Raw genomic sequence first — 22,399 nt, 5'->3', positions numbered from 1 at the left:
TTTACTGTAAATTTGTTTTTATTGTATAAAAGCACCAAAACATAAAAAAAAGACATAAATGAGGTATCGCTGTAGTCGTACTGACCCGAAGAATAAAACCGCTTTATCAATTTTACCAGACGCGGAACGGTGTAAACGCACCCCCCAAAAGAAATTCATGAAATGCTGGTTTTTGTTCATTCTGCGTCTCAAAAATCGGAATAAAAAGCGATCAAAATATGTCACGTGCCCGAATATGGCACCAATAAAAGCATCAACTTGTCCCGCAAAAAATAAGACCTCACATGACTCGGTGGGTCAAAATATGGAAAAATTATAGCTCTTAAAATGTGGTGATGCAAAAACTATTTTTACAATAAAAAGCTCAGCGTGTGACAGCTGCCAAACATAAAAACTCGCCATAAATAGTAAATCAAACCCCCCGTTATCACCCCCTTAGTTAGGGAAAAATACTAAAATTAAAAAAAAAAGTATTTATTTCCATTTTCCCATTAGGGTTAGGGTTAGGGCTTGGGTTAGAGTTAGGGCTAGGGTTAGGGCTATTAGGGTTAGGGGTGTGTTGGGGGTTAGGGCTGGAGTTAGAATTGGGGAGTTTCCACTGTTTAGGCACATAAGGTGCTCTCCAAACGCAACATGGCGTCTGATCTCAATTCCAGCCAATTCTTCGTTGAAAAAGTCAAATGGTGCTCCTTCCCTTCCAAGCTCTCAAGCTCTGCCATGCGCCAGTGTTTTACCCCCACATATGGGGTATCAGCCTACTCAGGACAAATTGGACAACAACTTTTGGGGTCCAATTTCTCCTGTTACCCTTGGGAAAATAAAAAAATTGGGGACTAAAAGATCATGTTTGTGGAAAAATATGATTTTTTTTATTTTCACGCCCGGGCATTATAAACTTCATGAAGCACTGGGGGGGGTTCAAAGTGCTCACCACACATCTAGATAAGTTCCTTGGGGAGTTTAGTTTCAAAAATGGGGTCATTTGTGGGGGTTTCAACAGTTTAGGCACGTCAGAGGCTCTCCAAACGTGACATGACACCGGCAGACCATTCCATCAAAGTCTACATTCCAAAACGTCACTACTTCCCTTCCAAGCTGCGAGGTGTGCCCATACAGTAGTTTTGTCCCACATATGGGGTATCAGCGTACTCAAGACAAATTGGACAACAACTTTTGGGGTCCAATTTCTCCTGTTACCCTTGGGAAAATAAAAAAATTGGGGACTAAAAGATTATGTTTGTGGAAAAAATATGATTTTTTTATTTTCACGCCCGGGCATTATAAACTTCATGAAGCACTGGGGGGGGGTTCAAAGTGCTCACCACACATCTAGATAAGTTCCTTGGGGAGTCTAGTTTCCAAAATGGGGTCATTTGTGGGGGTTTCAACAATTCAGGCACGTCAGAGGCTCTCCAAACGTGACATGACACCGGCAGACCATTCCATCAAAGTCTACATTCCAAAATGTCACTACTTCCCTTCCAAGCTGCGACGTTTGCCCATACAGTAGTTTTCTCCCATATATGGGGTATCAGTGTATTCAGGACAAATTGGAAAACAACTTTTGGGGTCCAATTACTCCTGTTACCCTTGGGAAAATAAAAAAATTGGGGACCAAAAGATCATGTTTGTGGAAAAAATATGATTTTTTTATTTTCACGTCCGGGTGTTATAAACTTCTGTGAAGCCCTTGGGGGTTCAAAGTGCTCACCACACATCTAGACAAGTTCCTTGGGGGGTCTAGTTTCCAAAATGCTGTCATTTATGGGAAGTTTCCACTGTTTTAGCACATCAGGGGCTTTCCAAACGCGACATGGCGTCCGATCTCAATTCCAGCCAAAAAAGTCAAATGGCGCTGCTTCCCTTCTGAGCTCTGCCATGCGCCCAAATAGTGGTTTACCCCCACATATTGGGTATCAGCGTACTCAGGACAAATTGCACAATAACTTTTGGGGTCCTGTTACCCTTGGGAAAATAAAAATTGGGGGTGAAGAGATCATTTTTGTGGAAAAAATATGATTTTTTAACTGTACGGCTGTACGTTGTAAACTTCTGTGAAGCCCTTGGGAATTCAAAGTTCTCACCACTTATCTAGATTAGTTCCTTGGGGGGGTCTAGTTTCCAAAATGGGGTCACTTGTGGGGGGTTTCCACTGTTTAGGCACATCAGGGGCTCTCGAAATGTGACATGGTGTCCGATCTGAATTCCAGCCAATTTTGCATTGAAAAAGTCAAACGACACTCCTTCCCTTCTGAGCTCTGCCATGCGCCAAAACAATGGTTCCCCCCACATATCAGGTATCAACGTACTCAGGAAAAATTGCACAATAACTTCTGCAGTCCAATTTCTCCTGTTACCCTTGGTAAAATAAAAAAAATTGGACCTGAATTAATTTTTTTGTGCAAAAAAGTTAATTCTTCATTTTTTTTAAACATTCAAAAAATTCCTGTGAAGCACCAGAAGGGTTAATAAACTTCTTGAATGTGGTTTTGAGAACCTTGAGGGGTGCAGTTTTTAGAATGGTGTCACTTTTGGGTATTTTCTATTATATAGACCCCTCAAAGTGACTTCAAATGTGATGTGGTCCGTAAAAATAAAATAGTGTTGCAAAAATGAGAAATCGCTGGTCAACTTTTAACACTTATAACTTCCTAACAAAAAAAAAAATTTGATTCCAAAATTGTGCTGATGTAAAGTAAACATATGTGAAATGTTACTTATTAAAGTTTTTTGTGTGCCATATCTCTGTGATTTAAGGGCATAAAAATTCAAAGTTGGAAAATTGCGAAATTTTCAAAATGTACCAAAACCCCATAATGTGTCCACATTTGGCATTCTGAAGCGATGAGAGCCCGCCTAACTTATGGGTGCATGCCTCCAGAAGCACAGGCTGGGCATAACGTACTGGTGACTGCAATTTACTGGTCACTACAGCGTACTGCTCACTACAACGGCAGTTTTCAATTTTCACTTGGCAACATTCATTGCTGCTTGTTTCTGGAAAATACCCATGGAGTCAAAATTGTCAAAGGGGTATGGCTTCCAAAATGGGGTCACTAGAGGGGGGATTCTTCTCTTTTAGCAATTAAGGGCTCTGTATATGGAGTCTGTAAACTGTTCTAGGAACATCTGCGTTCCAGGAGGCAAATAGCGCTCTGTTCTTCCCGAGTCTCTCTGTATGGCTAAGTCGAACTGTACAGCCACATATGGGGCATTGCCACGTTCAGTAAAAATTGTGGGACAAATTTTTGTGCCATTCTTACCCACTTGTGTGAAAATGTAAAATCTGGGGCTAAAACAAAATTTTGGTGTTAAAAATGCAGTTGCTTTTTCTTCACTGCCCAATGGTATAAAATTCTGTGACATACCCATGTGTCAATATAATCACTACACCCCTAGATGAATTCATTGAGAGGTGTAGTATGTAAAATGGGGTCACATATGGGGGTTCTGCTGTTCTGGCACCTCATGGGTTCTCCCAGTGGGTCATGGCACCTGCAAACCATAACAGTAAAATCTGGTGCTTCTTGCCTCCTGAGCTTTGCACTGTGCCTGAAAAATATTTCCCAATTACATGAAGGGTGTTGGCGCATTCAGGAAAAAATGGATCTCCGTTTGTTGTAAAAAAAATTTCCTACTACCCCATAGAAAATTTAAAAACTTTGGGCTAAAACAACATTTTAGTGGTAAAAATGTAAGTTATTCTTTCTTCATCGCTTAGTGGTATAAAACTCTGTGAGGCACATCTGGTGCACCCCTAGATCAATTAATTAGGGAGTGTAGTTTGTAAAATGAGTTCATATACGTATAGGGGGTTTCTGTTGTTCTGGCACCTCAGGGGCTGTGCCAATATGACATGGCACTCTCAAACCATTCCATCAAAATCTGAACTCCAATATGGCGCCTCTTTCCTTCTGAGCTTTGCTCTGTGCCTCAAAAGTAGTATTCCCCCACATATGTGGTATCAGCATACTCAGGAGAAATTGCACAACAAATTGTATAGTGCAATTTCTCCTGTTACCATTATAAAAATGCAAAATTTAGGGCCAAAATAACATTTTTGTGGGAAAAATGTGATTTTATTATTTTCATGGCTCAACGTTATTATCTTCTGTAAAGCACCTGGGGGTTCAAGGTGCTCATCACACATCTAAATACATTCCTTTAGGGGTCTAGTTTCCAAAATGGGGTCACTTATGGGGGGTTTCCACTGTTTAAGCACATCAGCGGCTCTTCAGACGGGACATGGCGTCCGCTAATGATTCCAGGAAATTTTACATTAAAAAATCCAAATTACGCTCTTTCCCTTCCGAGCCCTGCCATGCACCAAAACAGTAGTATTCTCTCTCGTGTGGGGTATCAGCGTACTCAGGAGAAATTGCACAACAAATTGTATGGTGCAATTTCTCCTGTTACCTTTATGAAAATGCAATATTTGTGGGGAAAATTTGATAATTTTATTTTTACGGCTCAACGTTATAAACTTCTGGGAAGCACCTGAAGGTTCAATGTGCTCACCACACATTTAGATCAGTTCCCTGAGGGGTCTGGTTTCCAAAACGGTGCTATTGTGGGAGATTTTCACTGCGCACATCAGAGGCTCTTCAAATTTGACATGGCGTTCGCCAATTGTTCCAGCAAATTCAATGGCCCTCCTTCACTTACAAGCTCTGCCATGGCCCAAAACAGTGACTTTCTCCCTCATATGTGGCATTGGCATACTCAGGAGAAATTACACAACAAATTTTGAGGTCCATTTTTTACTGTTACCCTTGTAAAAATAAAATAATTTGGAACTGAAGTAAATTTTTTGTGAAAAAAAGTTAAATGTTTATCTTTTTTTCCACATTCCAAAAATACCTGTGAAGCACCTCAAGGGTTAATAATCTTCTTGAAAGTGGTTTTGAGCACCTTGAGGGGTGCAGTTTTTAGAATGATGTCACTTTTGGGTATTTTCTGTCATATAGACCCCTCAAAGTGACTTCAAATGTGATGTGCTCCCTTAAAAAGATGGTTTTGTAAATTATGTTGGAAAAATGAGAAATCGCTGGTCAACTTTTAACCCTTAACTTCCTAACAAAAAAAAATTTTGGTTCCAAAATTGTGCTGATGTAAAGTAGACATGTGGGAAATGTTACTTATTAGCTATTTTATGTGAGATATCTCTGTGATTTAAGGGGATTGAAAATCAAATTGGGAAAATTGCAAAATATTTACCAAATTTCCATTTTTCACAAATAAACGCAAGTCATACTGAAGAAATTTTACTACTATCATGAAGTACAATATGTCACGAAAAAAATATCAGAATCACCGGGATCCGTCATACTGTTCCAGATTTATTACCTCATAAACTGACAGTGGTCAGAATTGTAAAAATTGGCCCAGTCATTAACATACAAATCACCTTCAGGTGTAAAGAGGTTAAAGTTGTTGTCTCATCTTCTTAGATGAGTAAGATTGCAAAGTGCTGGTAAAAAACATGCAACTAAGTAGCACTTATTCAAAATTTAAAATCCTTTCCATTCTAAAGAACAGAGGGATTTTTTTTATTTTATTGTATACTGGCCACCTCTGCAGTATATCAGTGGTGGGTGGTTTCCTAGGAAACATGAACTGTGCTTATAAAAACGCTGGTGATAAAGATGCCGGTACGGCATAGAAAAGCGTTGTGAGTAAAAAACATTATTCTCATTATAATTTCTGAACAATTGATTTACTCCAGTAACGCAGCCCACCTACGTGTTCATCCAACTGGATTCAATATCTTCTGGAGGATTTATCCACCTGTCACGAGGCAGCAGCTGTTTTTAATCATGCCTAGATAGGAGTTGGGCTTGTCAACAGGGCCGCTATCAGGTCATTATTGCCCTTACAGGCGTATGAGACCTCGAGAGCAAAAGCAAGGAGGAGGGCCAGGTCCAGGTTCCCCTCTTTTTGTGACTCTTCACCCGCAATGGGGACAGTATTCAGCCAATTCAGTAACTGAACGTGCGTCCTCGCAGCAATAGTTAACAGCTGCAAGCCAATCGGAAGACGGCAGCTGAAATTGGCGCTGACATCACCATCGTATGAAATCACTGCCATATCCCAGTGCATTCGCGCCTCAATTAGATGATTAATAGGACGCTTTTGGACAGCGGCCAGGTAAAGAGAAATTTTTTCTAAATTTTTTTTGTATGGGGTCAGGATGGGAGATCATATGGGTCTTGGTGCAGGAGGATAAGAAGACATATGGAGATGGAAAGACATAGTTCAAGAATGGAATATCATATGGGGGCTGGGGGAAGGATGGAGACACATGGGGCTAGGATGGGAGATCATATAGGGCCTGGGGACAGGATGTGTAAGGAGGTGGTGGGGACCATTGGTTGCTCCCTCTCCACTTTCCTGATGTGGTCCCCCATGCGGTGCTCTAACAGTGGGTTATGCCTTAATGTGTTAATGTTGCACCATTGTAATGTTCACTATATGTATTACTGTATGTGCTGTGGTTTTAATGTCTTAATGTTATACCATTGTAATGTTTATGTATTAGTTAACTTAGGGATTGTAAAGGGTTAATTGAGGGGTCTGAACCAGCAGCCTCCATGCAGACAGGAAGTCCCTGTCTGCAAGTCAGTGTCCGGGCAGGCTGGCCTGTGGCAGGGTGTGCTCCTCTACTGGGAGTTGGCCATATCCCTGAGAGGAACAGAGCAGGCACAAGGACTGTGTGAGTGCCTTACAAGAGATTTGTAGCTCCTGGGAGCTGACTGGGAGCCATTGCCTCTGTTGCTGCAGCCGATGCTGTGAATAGGGACAGTTTAGGAATTATTAACTTCTTCTATGCTTCATAGTGGACTCGCCCATGACTACCACCCCGTGCCACCTTGTTACAGATGGAGACACATGGGGCCAGTATGGGAGAACATATGGGTCTGGGGCCAGGAGAGGAAAACATATGGGGGGTAAAATGGAGACACATGGGGACCAGGATGGAAGAACATAAAGGCCCGGAACTGAGTCATATGGGGCCAGGAATGAGACATGTATGGTCAGGATTCAAGAACGAGAAACATGAGCTAGGAATGAGACACATGGGTCCAGAAATGAGACACAAGGGGCCAAGATGGGGGACATTATTACAGGAAAGGACCAGGACATTATTACTGTTGGGGGCTAATGAAGGGATATTATTACTGCTGTGATGTATTTTATTTTTGAGGATACTGTTTTCAGTGGGGGGTTCTGTTATTGTGCAGGGCGACATTATGTCTCGATTTTTGTTGATCTGTCGAAGTGTAGAAGTTGGGGAAAAAAGAGAATGTGTTCTGGAAACGGTGCTCTAGATAACTGTGTGCTATTTTTTGCAGAAATGAGTCCTGGCTGGAAGAAGTGATAGTGATCTGTGCTGGATGAAGAAGAAAAGTGAAGATGAGTATGTGCAACTAGAGACGTCACTGGTGAGTCAGTGAATTACCTGTACACTTTCACTATACACTATATACAGGATGACTGTGTATTATGTCACTGGTGATCACTGAAATACTTGTACACTATACACAATATACAGAGCTCCTGTGCATAATGTCACTGGTGGTTACTGTAATACTTGTACACTATACACAAAGCTCCTGTGTTTAATGTCACTGGTGAGTCACTGTATTACCTGTACATGTACACTATACACAGAGCTCATGTGTAAAATGTCACTGTATTACCTGTGCACTTACACTACACACTATATACAGGATGCATGTGTATATTATGACTGGTGATCACTATATTACCTGTACACAGTCAATATATACAGAGTACCTGTGTATATTGTCACTGATGATCACAGTATTACCTCTACATTGTTACTATATAGAGAGGTCCTGTGTATAATGTCAGTGGTGATCACTGTATTACCTGTTCACTATATACAGAGTTTCTGTGCATAATATCACTAGTGATTCCTGTATTACCTTTTCACTATATAGTATATACAGAGCTCCTGTGTATAATGTCAATGGTGACCACTGTATTACCTGTATACTATAAACAGGATGCCTGTGTATAATATCACTGTTGATCCTTGTATTACCTGTGCAATATATAGTATATACAGAGCTCCTGTGTATAATGTCACTGGTTATCACTTTATTACTTGTACATAATAAAAACAACTCCTGTTTATAATGCACTGGTGAGTCACTGTATAAGGCTGGTTTCACACTTGCATTGGGCAGAGCTGCGGAGGACTGCGTACGTCCTCCGTTAAGCCCCACCCACTGCTGTACCTTCCATTCAGCTCCGCCTACGCCGGCATGTCTCAGCATGTGTCGTTTTGACACTGCGCCGACTGCAACAAAATGCAACATGTTGCGATCGACGCAGTTTGGTGCAGCGTCAAACCAATGCATGAATCATAGAATCATAGAGTCGTAGAGTTGGAAGGGACCTCCTGGGCCATCTGGTCCAACCCCCTGCTCAAAGCAGGATTCACTAAATCATCCCAGACAGATGTCTGTCCAGCCTCTGTTTGAAGACTTCTATTGAAGGAGAACTCACCACCTCTCGTGGCAGCCTGCTCCACTCATTGATCACTCTGTCAAAAAGTTTTTTCTAATATCTAATCTGTGTCTCCTCCCATTCAGTTTCATCCCATTGCTTCCAGTCTTTCCTTGTGCAAATGAGAATAAAGATGATCCTTCTACAATGTGACAGCACTTTAGATATTTGTAGACAGCTATTAAGTCTCCTCTCAGTCTTCTCTTCTGCAAGCTAAACATTCCCAAATCCTGCATCCTTTCCTCATAAGACAGGGTTTGCAGACCGGTCATTATTCTGGTCGTTGAGGCATCTGAATACATTTGCATGGCCTGCGTACCCAATGTTAAAGATAGGTGTGCAGGACGCATGCCGACGTAGGCGGAGCTGAATGGAAGAGGTGCGGCAGTGGACAGGGCTTAACGTAGGAAGTATGCAGCCCTCCGCAGCTCTGCCCAAAGCAAGTGTGAAACCAGCCTTACCTTTGCACTTCCATTATACACTATATACAAGATGCCTGTGTATAATGTCACTGGTGATCCCTGTATTACCTGTATACTATAAACAGAGTTCCTGTGTACACTGTGATCCCTGTATTACCTATTCAATATATAGTATATACAGAGCTTCTGTGTATAATGTCACTGGTGATCACCGTATTACCTGCACACTATAAAGAGGATGTCTGTGTATAATATCACTGATGATCCCTGTATTACCTGTATATGATGTATACAGAGCTCCTGTGTATAATGTAACTGGTGATCAGTGTATTAACTGTACACTTATAGTATATACAGAGCTCTTGTGCATAATGGTCACTGTATTACCTGCACACTGTCACTATATACAGAGCTCCTGTTCATAATGTCACTGGTGATTACTGTTTTACTTGTACACTGTCACTATACACAAAGCTCTTGTGAATAATATCACTGGTGATCACTGTATTACCTGTACGCTATATACAGAGATCCTGTGTATAATGTCACTAGCAATCACTGTATTACCTGTACACTTGCGCTATACACTATATACAGAGCTCCTGTGTATAATGTCACTGGTGAGTCACTGTATTACCTGGGCACTTACCTTATCTACAGTATGCCTGTGTATAATGTCACTGGTGATCACTGTATTACCTATATACTGTTACTACATACAGAGCTCCTGTGTATAATGTCACTGGTGAGCCACTGTATTATCTATATACTATATACATAGCTTCTGTGTAAAACGTTACTGGTGAGTCACTGCACTACTTGCACACTTACACTATACACTATAAACAGGATGCCGGTGTATAATTTTACTGCTGATCACTGTATTACCTGTACACTACATATAGAGATCCTGTGTATAATGGCACAAGTGATCACTATATTACCTGTAAACTGTCACTAAATACAAAGTTCCTGTGTATAATGTCACTACTGAGTCACTGTATTACCTGTACACTTACACTCTACACTATATACAGAGTTCCTGTGTATAATGTCACTGGTGATCACTGTATTACTTGTACACTATATCCGGAGCTCCTGTGTATAATGTCACTGGTGATCCCTGTATTACCTGTACATTGTTACTATATACAGAGTTCCTGTGTATAATGTCACTGGTGATCACTGTGTTACTTGTACACTATATACAGAGCTCCTGTGTATAATGTCAATGGTGATCCCTGTATTACCTGTACATTGTTACTATATACAGAGCTCCTGTGTATAATGTACTGGTGATAATGTATTACTTGTACACTATATACGGAGCTCCTGTGTATAATGTCAGTGGTGATCCCTGTATTACCTGTACATTGTTACTATATACAGAGCTCCTGTGTATAATGTCACTGGTGATCACTGTATTACTTGTACACTATATCCGGAGCTCCTGTGTATAATGTCAGTGGTGATCCCTGTATTACCTGTACACTGTCACTAAATACAGAGCTCCTGTGTATAATATCACTGTTGAGTCGCTGTATTACCAGTACATTTTCACTATATACAAAAGTTCCTGTGTATAATATCACTGGTGATCTCTGTATTACCTGCACACTATATAGTACATACACCAGCATGCTATCAGTTCCATTGGGAAAGTGCATGTGTGTGAATAGCTTCCTCGACTAAGAAATCCCTGATGAACCCCTACTATTAAAAGGGGGAAATGCGTAGGGATGGAAATTGAAGCAAAATATGAGGATGAGTACCTCTAACATTCACAGATATGTTACTTTGTTGGGCTGTTACTACCTATTATTTTGTTGTTCCTATTTGCATATAACCCATGTGGGTATTTTTCCTTGATATTTTGACAGTGATTTGGTTATATTTTGGGACCACTATAAATACCCCTGATCTTCATCTGCAATAAGGCTATATGTGCTATTGAGCATATTGTGTGGATACAAATCCTACCTCATTAAGACCATTGGGCATGTGCAATAGGGGTGTTTATATCATGAGGGACTATATAGCATGATATTGTTTGCTATGGCCTCTACTGTATATATAGGAACCTAAGGGTTAATGGGAGAGCACAATATACTCACTGAGGTGCCTGACTGGTTTCCAATTGACCAGTAAAGAAACATCAATTTTTGAGTTGGTCAAAAAATAACCCTTAATATACCTACTGTCAATCCTAATATTGTGACGTATATGTGATTCAATTATACACATTGAGAGTCTTCCCTTTAGTGTGTTTGCATATGTGTTATTTAAACACTTTCTATCCCTTTATATGTTCATGTGCCCTATACCTTGAATCACTGTGAACTTATTACGTCATACGGTTTTACTAGGGTCATAAAGGGACAGTCGATACAGAGTGTGGGCACCATGCCGACTTGTAGCCTGCCAACCTCCGCAGTTAGGTAGGAAAATCAATAGGCACTGATTTAGGGTCAGTATCTCAACCACTGAAACATTGCTTTAATATATACATTTTTTCCCTTCCTGGCCTTCTGTGGCGTCCTAACACCTATATTTGTAAGTATATGAGCCTTTCACTAGCAAGAGAATTTTCTCTGTATGACCCCCATATGTGTTTGCATGTGTGTTTGCTTTTTATTCACGGTGGTGTCATTCTTTTGCAGGGTATAACAGGGTTAGTAAGGGTGAGCCGACTTCGAGCGGGGGTGCCATTTCATTTTCACCTACGGTGCCAATCTCTGCGTGAAGGGCCTGTCACACTAAGCGATATCGCTAGCAATATCGCTATAACTTGTGACGTTATAGCGATATTGCTAGCGATATCGCTGTGGCTGATACTTACCAACGACCCGCTTCCCCGCTGGTTATCGCTGATCGCGCGAGAACGTCCTGGACTGTTTCTCGTCGTCAGCTTCCTGTGGCACTTCCTGTGGAGAGACGAGCGACGAGCGTGGAGCCGGACGGGAGGACGTCAGGATCGCCTAGTGTGACAGGTAAGTAGCGACCCCCGTCCCCAGCGATGTCGCTGGTGAGATCTGTCTGTGTGGCAGCTCACTAGCTACCACTTAGCGATGTACCAGCGATTCTGACCACGTCATATCGCTGGTCGGGATCGCTGGTACATCGCTAAGTGTGACAGTACCTTTAAAGTAGGGAAACCCTTGAGATCATAATTAGTGTCAATACCCCTACCCACCCTTACAATTGACTTAATTGACTTATCTTGTCATTAATCCCCTTCTTTTTTTAACTAATAAAGTTTTGTATATAGTAAGTGGTCTTTTTTAGTGTTATACACTGTCACTATATACAGAGCTCCAGTGTATAATGTCACTGGTGATCACTGTATTACCTGTACACTTACTATACACTATATACAGATCTCCTGTGTATATTGTCACTGATGATCACTGTATTACCGGTACACTATACACTGTATACAGAGCTCCTGTGTATAATGTCACTGGTAACCACTGTATTATCTGTACACTGACACTATATAAAGAGCTCCTGTGTATAATGTCACTGATGATCACTGTATTTAGACTGACACTGTATACAGAGCTCCTGTGTATAATGTCACCGGTGATCCCTGTATTACCTGTACCCTATACACAATATAAAGAGCTCCTGTGTATAATGTCACTGGTGATCACTGTATTACCTGTACACTTACTATACACTATATACAGAGCTCCTGTGTATAATGTCACTGGTGATCACTGTATTACCTGTAGACTGACACTGTATACAGAGCTCCTGTGTATAATGTCACCGGTGATCACTGTATTATCTGTACACTGACACTATATCCAGAGTTCCAGTGTATAATGTTACTGATGATCCCTGTATTACCTGTACACTGACACTATATACAGAGCTCCTGTGTATAATGTCACCGGTGATCCCTGTATTACCTGTACACTATACACAATATAAAGAGCTCCTGTGTATAATGTCACTGGTGATCACTGTATTACCTGTACATTTACTATACACTATATACAGAGTTCCTGTGTATAATGTCACTGGTAAGTCACTGTATTACCTGTAAAGTACTGCAATAGTGCAATAGGGTCTTATCCAGATTAAAAGTTTGGTGAATGAAAGGTAAACTCTTTCACCTTATAAGGTTGTGTGAGATACAACACTTAAAAAGTCCAGATGCAGCAACCTCCATAGAATATCAGTAATGGTAACCAGATTGGAAGTATTTGTGCACTCTCTGGAATTATGATATGAGATATGGTAGTTAAAAAATACATTTTTTTACGTTGTCCTGAGTAAGGAGTCGGTGGACTCTGAAACGCATCAACAATAAACCTGCAGTTTTATCTACTATAACTCGTGTCATAATTCCAGAGAGCATAGAAACACTTCCTATCCAGTCACTTTCAGGTTATGTGCACACGTATGCAGAAAATTTCTGCATAAAAACAGGACTCCTTCCCAGAAAACACGCATTTTTGCCCCGATTTTTGCCGCGATTTTTGCCATGATTTTTTCCTCGTGTCCCCAGACACATAGAAAATAGCCAGAAATGCGGAATTTACAGCGAAATTAATGAGTATGCTGCGTTTTTTACCACGAAGCGTTTTTCTTGCAGTAAAAAACGCATCAATATGCACAAAAAGTGCAAAATGCATTAAAATGAATGAGAAGCTTCTTTTAAGCGTTTTTTTGAGTGGATTTTTGGTAAATCCGAGGGAAAAACGTGAAAAAAAAACGCTGTGTGTTAACACAGCCTCACAGTACAGTATACACTGTATACAGAGCTCCCTTGTTAATGTCGCTAGTGAACCTCTTTATTACTGGTACACTTACAATATACACTATGTATAGAGCTCATGTGTATAATGGCACTTATGGTAATGTTAATATTGTGTTTTTTTTAATGATCAGTGTTGTAGTGTTAAGTTACTATGTGGTAGTAATATGTGATCTGGTCACAGTGTGGTGGTATTTGTTCCTTGCATGTGGCATTATTCGGTCACTAAGGAATTGTAATATCTGGTCTGGTCATGGGGTGGCAGTATTTGTTCCTTGTATGGGGTGGTGATATGTGGTCTGGTCACAGTGTGGTGGTATTTGTCCCTGTGTGTGGTATTATTTGGTTACTTTGTGGTGGTAACATGTGATCTAGTCATGGTATGGTGGTAGTTGTTCCTTGTATGTGATATTATTAGTTCAGCTACAGACCGAACTTCCTCTTCATGTTTAGTTTCTCCCAAGGCAGAGACAGTGACGCCAGCACTGATTGGGTTCCAGGAATCATGTGCTTTTTCACTGCATCACTGCCCCGGGACAGAGAGTGCTGACACCAATAGGTTTATTTATTTTATTGGGGCCGAACTTTTAGTTTAAGGCTGTGAGCCCATGTAGCGTTTATTAAGCGTTTCTGCAGTGCTTTTAGACAAGCGTTTCTGCTGCCGAAACGCTTAAGAAAAGAATCCAATTGATTTTTAATGAAAAACGCACATGTTGTGCCAATGGTGCGTTTTTAACCGCTGCGGAAACGCTTAGCGATTAAAAACGCAGCATGTTCATTAATTTTGCGGAATCGCGTGCAATTCCGCATACCATCAATTATATTGGCAAAAACGCTTAGGAAAGAGCATGCAACAACGCTTGACAAACGCTTACAAAAGCGTGTCAAAAAACGCATGCGTTTTCCCGGGAGCAGGGTGTGCGATTCTGCTCAGGTTTATTCTGCATGAGAATCCCTACGTGGGCACAAAGTCTAAGAAGGAGTTGTCCTAGCAATGGACAACCCCTCTATGATACCTTTTAGCGTTTTCTACACATTTTGAAATTTACTATTTCATTTCCATTTCCTACATTCATTACCTAACCCTATTTACCAGTGATGCTGATCTTTGCTGACCACTTTGAGGTCCCATCCAGTACACTCTGCTTCACAGCTTTGATCTGATGTGCATGTGTGGCTTTAACAACTCCAAAAACTTCTTGAATTAGCTCAAATATCTCTGGTTTGTTCCTTTCACGGATTTTCATCCGATCTTTGAGAACCATGATAATATTAAGAGTACGGTCTTCAGCTCCATGTTTGGAGCTCTTTTCAGCTGCCCCTGTTGGGAAAAACGCAAAACATTATTTTACTTTTAGACTTTTGATGTAGAATATAATTTTTGGTTGTGAAAAGACCTAGGATCGCAAGTTTAGATATCTCTAGAGTGACTTGGATAGCTCCAGAGATACTATGTAGTGGTCATCAGATCAGAATCCTCCTTGATTTTTCTCTGGCCAGTGGCCACGCAAAAAAAAACAACAAACAGATTTTGTCTTGGAATTCAAGAGGCTTTGATAGCAGAGATGGGAGTGCTGAAGTATTGATACATTAGACGCATCTGTTAAAAAAAGCAAAACTGTGCTGATGAAAAAAATAACGTTTGAGTTGTTACTTCCATTCATGTCACATTAAACTTCTCATTTCAGAATGGTATGTTGCCATTAACAATGTCTGAAACAATAAATATGTTAGTATCTAAGATGAGAAGCTAGGACAGAATCAATAGCAAACAGAATTTTCCTATCAGCAGATGATGTACAATTAAATCTTTTATCACTAATGGAGATTTGCCAATTGTACTGTACTTCAGGTAGTCCAGAGATTCTGTCTTTTTACTGATTGTCTATAAACTATATATATATAAAAAATTCTTCCAATAGGACTGCCTTTGAAGGAGGTTCAGCTTGCTGTTCTATGGTGAGAGTTGTCCATTTTCTGGATGTTGACAGTTACGTTATGTACCCATTGCTTCCCTGGTAACTTCCACTTGTGTACAGGCACTGAACATTTCTACGCTATTCGGCCCCTGCACAGTAGTGGTCACAGTGGACAGCGATCAGGGATATCGGCATGAGGGTGAATCACGCGACCTCATGTCCTCTTGATTCCTATAGATGGGAGGCTGCCGCCATCCACTGTTTACCCTGTCCATGGGCTGTAGGACTTGAGCTGAAGAGCTAAAGGTAGAAACGAGGTGGGTTAGCATTTTCTGTGACAGGACACTATAGTTAAGGTTCTTGTAGAAGTTTTATGACAAAGTGGCCAAACCCTTCAAGTTTCTGGACTTTCTATTTCTTTTTAAGACTACTTCAATTGAAATATTAAGTCATTACTTAGAAATATTCTAGTGTTAAATTAAGGAATCATTTTCCACTCTCTATGGTGCACAAAATTAGTATAATAGTCAATTTATTTAATATTTCACCTATTTGGATTGTTGAGTAGACTTTGGAGATCCTTGACGTTCTACTGAGTCAATATAGCGGGGTCAGAAGTCTAGGATTGCAATTACTTAGTTTGACTTTTCGCCTGAATAATGGTGAGTTCTCAATTCCTCATCATGAAGAGGTACTCCCATTCGCTTTTTTCTTGTATTAATATACTCACCGATGACTGAATTCTCCTGTATGCAGCATCGTTACGGCCCTCTTCTAAGTCATGTGATGGTGATTTAGATTCTTCAGATTACACTGCGCTCTGTGTGACCCTGAAATGTCTTTTACAATGTAAGCATATACAGCTTCAGAGTGAGGCTCCCTAGACTTGCGGTACGTTGTAAAAATGTTTTCTCACACATAAGAACACAGTGTGATGCGGAGATTCTGAACTGCAGTCACGTGACTCAGAAGAGGGCCAGAACGAAGCTGGACATGAGAGAAGTCATCAATCAGTGAGTACATTAACACACTAATATTTACACAGGTTTATGGAAAAAAAAAGTTAATGGGTGTGCTTCTTTAAATTGTAGTTTGTTTCCTCCCTGCTTCAGCATTAATTGACCACCAATAGATAATTGTGGATTGTCCCATTATCTTTCAATATCGAAAACAGTTTCCACATTTTGGAATCAACTAAGTGAGATGGAATATGAGAGATATCCACTGGGATCTTTTATGCCCCTCAACTCCTTTATAAGAGTACAGTTGTTTTTTTCAATCTTTTACGAACTGTGTTCTCTTTGAAAGAAGAAGATTTTGATATTTACAGCTTTCATCTACATTATGTTCTAAGCTGAAAATTCAATTTATTAAGGGCTATAATATTTACCCAATATACTGTAGATTACATAATGTGCTCAATGACACACAAAAGGGATATTTTGGTTATTTATAAACCTATGAATGAAAGAAGAACTTCTTAATCAATCTACTTGGACTTCAAGAAAATAGCGAAGCCTGGGCCCACCACTAATTAACTCAATTACTTTGTTAAATCTCAGGTGCATAGAGTAGACTATTTTTTGTAAGACTTTTTAATTTGCGAGAAAATAATCAAATGTTTTACGCCTTTAAGGTTATCTTTTGTTGTCAAGTTACTTTAATGATTCAAACACCAATGTGACTTTTCCAGACGTTTTAAACTGATTCATCAACTTTTTAAAAAGTTACAAAAATTGACACAAATGGACTTTTATACCTCCCTGGAATGATTTTCTCTATGCCAGTTATTTTGCCACAATTTTGCTAAAAAGTCACAAAACAGGTCAAAGACAAAAAGAACGCTTTTGATTTCGCACAAAATTCATGAATTTTGCGGTGCGGTGTTTTCAAAAATTTGCCGGAACAAAACAAAAGTGACTTAAAAAATTGAAAATAATAATAAACCGGGGCCTTAGTTTGTAAAAAATGGATATGTCACTTTATAATAACTGAAGACTTTTAGCCTTAAGTTTATGTATATTACACCTTATGTGAAATCTTGTTGATTTATACATACAAGGTCCTAAATTATTTATCACATATTTTCTTTTTTTCTTTCTTTTTCACCTCTCTCTCTATCTCTCATCTACGTGTGCATTTTATATGTTTCTTCGTGATGAAAAAGTATAGTTACACAAGACCTTTTTTTATTCGCCGTTTTGCTACATTTTTTGCCACAATTGTCACAGCAAAAATGTTGCAGTGTTGCCACAATTGTGAAAATTGCAGCAAAAAATGCAACAAAACGTCGATAAAAGTCTCATGTGAATATACTCTTATGTGCATACTTTATGAAGCAGCTAGGAATGAATTCAGTCAGGATTCTAGGATATATGTTGCTGTTGCTGTATTTGATGAGGACAAATCGGTGCATCTGTTACAAAGATTAGTGTCCTCAGTGACACAAATCTTTTGGATTGCTCACAAGTCCTTCAGTAGTTACTCGTGCTTCTCACAAACTTAGAATATCATCAAAAAGCTAATGTATTTTAGCTCCCAAATATAAAAAGTGAATCTCCTATTCTATAGAGTCATTACAAACAGAGTGTTAGGCGTCGGATTTCTGTCGCTGCACAGCGAGAATCCCGAGCCTTACTTCCAGCGGTCTCCCATTCCTCTCCAGCTGCAGAGGAGGTTGCTCAGCAAACTCGTTGGTCCAGGCACTCTGCCCAGACCAGCTCCGTGGGTTTGCTTGCTGCTGCCACCTCTGGCGCAGCTATGACAATACATGCTGCTCAGCAGCGAGATTCTCCAGGGACTAAGTCCCCATGTTGGGCCACTGAGCATGCCCGTGGAGTGATCTCCCATTGGAGATCGAAGGTCACGTGCTCAGGTCCTGCTCCTGTTCGGATTGGCCCATCCGAGAAGCCAGGAAGGTCCCGGAAAATGGCGGCTATAAAAGGTTCACATGGCCGCTCGGCCACGTGCTAGGATAAGACTGTGTTTACAGACTATGTGGAGTGAGTGATGTATGCACGCATGAATGTCTCTGGTGAATGACTCATTAAGAAACCCCTACCCTTGGTACACATGTATTGTGCAGCCTAGCCTGCTAGCACCCAGGCTTAGGCGTAGGTAGGACAGAGATTGAGTCAGGCATCAGTCCTCACCAGGGACTCGGCACGCTCCATAGCCAGCGTCTATAGTTCAGTGGGCCTAGAAGGACTCTAACCCCGTGTCCTTGGGGTAGAGTTCTGTGGTCGTACACTGTGCACTCTTTTGGCTGGGCTCTGTGAGCTTAACAGGCTCCGGCATCTACGTTCAGCGGTTGTGCGGCTCTGTGCATTAACAGAGCTCGCCCCTATTCACATTGGGTGACGTATCCCACGTGTGACTGGTTTCACACCGCTTAATTCTTCCGCCATTACTTAACAGCAGTGTACCACCTCAGCACGGTGGACCCCGGGCTGCGAACTCACCTACTATTGTTTTATAATTTGGTGCATTCCGCCAGCCCTAACACAGAGTGATGTATTTCAAGTGTTTTTTTCTGTTAATGTTGATGATTATGGCTTACAGCCAATGAAAACCCAAAAGTCATTATCTTAGTAAATTAGAATAATTTATAACACCAGCTTGAAAAAATGATTTTAAAATCCTAAATGTTGGCCTACTGAAATGTATATTCAGTAAATGCACTCAATACTTGGTCGGGGCTCCTTTTGCATCAATTACTGCATCAATGTAGTGTGGCATGTAGGCAATCAGCCTGTGGCACTGGTGAGGTGTTATGGAAGCCCAGGTTGCTTTGATAGCAGACTTCATCTCGTCTGCATTGTTGGTTCTGGTGTCTCTCATCTTCCTCTTGACAATACCACATAGATTCTCTATGGGGTTAAGGTCAGGCGAGTTTGCTGGCCAATCAAGCACAATGATACTCTTGTTTTTAAACCAGGTATTGTCACGTTTGGCAGTGTGGACAGGTGCCAAGTCCTGCTGGACAATGAAATCTCCATCTCCAAAAAGCTTGTCGGCAGAGGGAAGCATGAAGTGCTCTAAAATTTCCTGGTAGACTGCTGCACTGACTTTGGTCTTGATAAAACACAGTGGACCAACACCAGCGAATGACATGGCTCCCCAAACCATCACTGATTGTGGATACTTCACACTACACCTCAAGCAGCTTGGATTGTGGCCTCTCCACTCTTCCTCCAGACTCTGGGACCTTGATTTCCAAATGAAATGCAAAATTTACTTTCATCTGAAAAAAACACTGAGCAACAGTCCAGTTTTTTTTCTCCTAGGCCCAGGTAAGACGCTTCAGGCCTTGTTTATTGATCATGAGTGGCTTGACACAAGGAATGTGACACTTGTAGCCCATGTCCTGGATACGTCTGTGTGTGGTGGCTCTTGAAGCAATGACTCCAGCAGCAGTCCTCTCCTTGAGAATCTTCCCCAAATTTTTGAATGGCCTTTTCTTAACAATCTTTTCAAGGCTGCGGTTATCCCGGTTGCTTGTGCACCTTTTTCTATCACTTATTCCTTCCACTCAACTTTCCATTAATATGCTTGGATACAGCACTCTGAACAGCCAGCTTCTTTTGTGGCTTACCCTTCTTGTGGAATGTGTCAATGACTGCCTTCTGGACATCTGTCAAGTCAGCAGTCTTCCCCATGATTGTGGAGCCTACTGAAGCAAACTAAAGGACACTTTTTGCATTGAAGAACTGAAATAAATTAACTTTTTGATGATATTCTAATTTTGTGAGACCCACCGGTATAGATGACAAGTGGCACATTCTCAGCCAATTTTTCTTTAGACTTATTATTAAGATTACTTTGTTTAAACAAATACTTAGCGAGCAATTAAACCCGCAACTACTAGAATACTGGTATCTGCAAGCCTTATACAATACAATTACCATTACTTGCAGATGTGCAACCCTGATCTAGAAGGTTGCGGAGAGTACAGATAGTAGCCAATTCACACACAAACATATTCTTACTTTGCAAACAGTCGGCATTCAAGAGGTCCTGACATTTTTCATGGCACTTGACTCCACATTCTGTACAGCGCATACCCTGCCGGGCAATACCCCACAAGAGCCCTTCACACTCATAACAGTAGGTGGGAGTTGTGGCAGTCCACACCTCAAAGTTGTGAGGTGTAGTGCTGGAGATTGGGTATATTAAAGCTTGAAGGGCCTTCTTGTAAACATGGTTTTTCTGAAAATATCATAGAATATAGTGAGGTGAGTGAAAAGCAAATTTCCTTTTGACACTTCATTTAGTTTACAATTCTAGTACTTACTAGCTCTTCATTGTTTAAAGTGCTTGTTGCAAGCGCAGATGTTATGCCTGCTTTGCGGGATTGGACCAGGGACTGAGGGAAAAAATATGATGTGAGTTCCTTTGTATGAAAATACCTTGGTTAAAGGAAAAATGGCAACATTAATCAGTTCTTCAAGGGAATCTGTCACCAGGTTTTTGCTACCGGATCTGAGAGCAGCACGATTTAGAGACACAGACCCTGATTCCAGCAATGTCACTTACTGGGCTTCATGCTGATCTTTGATAAAATCAGCAGGAGATTATCACTAGAGGACTAGTAAACCTGCTACAATGTAAGCCTCCATATTCACATAACTACGTCCCCATCACTGATTGTATACTGTGCATAGGCAGAAAGCTGCCAAAGAAAACCGTTAATCAGAGGTGTGGGAGGGGTTACACAGAACTCAGCATTCAGAGAACTGGTAACTCTGTAGCAGAGAAAACAGTGACTTTGTAAAAAAAAATACAATGCGCTGACCATAAAGTGGTTCATCAGTGGAATCGGAGTCTCTGCCCCTACACTATGCTGCTCTCAGATGGGGTAGAAAAAGCAGAGTCCCTTCAATCCTATTGTGAATTTAAAAAAAAAAGCTTGAAATTTGAGAACACATAATGGAAAGAAGACATACTGTTAAATTCAGGTACAGAGAGATGTGAAAATTGTTTCAGATTTTAGAATACAAACTGAGTGACCACTAATGTAAAATCCAACATGTCCCTATAAATACTATATTGCATGATATTTTGACTTTTTACTGGAAAGTGTAACATCTGTTGATCATGATGTATGCATGTCTGTTGGGCGTGTTACTTACCATTGCCTTTAGAAAGGAGGAATGCATGAAATACAACATTAAAGGGTTAGTGAACAATTCGAGATTTCAAAAAAGTTTAAAGTATCTGCTGTAAAGGTTACTCACCAGGTCACTAACTAGAGGTATGGGTTTTCTTTTCCAAATGTCTGGCATACTATCAATGATAATAAGACCACCAGCCGGCCTGATAAAGATATATGTGATAAGTAATAGTGAGTCATAGTGACCAGGATGCCCAATGTAAGGCTTAGGAGACAAAATGTTAAAGGGAATTTATCAGCAGGTTTTCGCTATGTAATCTGAAAGCACCATAAAATAGCAGCAGAGATCCTGATTACAGTGACGTGTCACTTACTGGACTGTGTTTTGCTTTTTCAATATAATCAGTGTTTTATTAGAAGGAGATTATCACTACAGGACAATGGGCCTCATGCCTCCTGGTTCAACCACTCCCCCAGCACGGACTGGCAGCTCTCTGCCACTATACACGGTACTCAGAAAGCTGCGGTGAGGCTGAGGTTATACAGAGATTAACAACTGAGCTCTGCTAGATCTGCAGCAGAGAAAACTGACTATCATAACTGCTGCACGCAGTAAAGTAAGTGATACATCGCTGGAATCAGGGTC

General features: G+C 40.7%; 1 protein-coding gene across 1 annotated transcript in view; it reads right to left on the bottom strand.

Moving 5' to 3' along the window:
- Window positions 1-22,399, bottom strand: part of UNC13A (unc-13 homolog A) — a 271,371-nt gene that overhangs the window by 145,057 nt on the left and 103,915 nt on the right. Inside the window, exons 13-17 of the mRNA XM_073543990.1 lie at window positions 21,878-21,956; window positions 21,773-21,778; window positions 20,935-21,006; window positions 20,630-20,849; window positions 14,816-15,043 (exon numbers count right to left, since the gene is read on the bottom strand). Of these exons, the coding sequence (XP_073400091.1) occupies window positions 14,816-15,043; window positions 20,630-20,849; window positions 20,935-21,006; window positions 21,773-21,778; window positions 21,878-21,956 (605 nt within the window). The remainder of the gene's footprint in view (window positions 1-14,815; window positions 15,044-20,629; window positions 20,850-20,934; window positions 21,007-21,772; window positions 21,779-21,877; window positions 21,957-22,399) is intronic.

The sequence above is a fragment of the Dendrobates tinctorius genome, unplaced genomic scaffold, assembly GCF_039654945.1.
Source record: "Dendrobates tinctorius isolate UK_male_01 unplaced genomic scaffold, ASM3965494v1 ptg000011l, whole genome shotgun sequence".
Taxonomy (NCBI): domain Eukaryota; kingdom Metazoa; phylum Chordata; class Amphibia; order Anura; family Dendrobatidae; genus Dendrobates; species Dendrobates tinctorius.
This window is presented reverse-complemented; position numbering and strand designations above follow the sequence as displayed.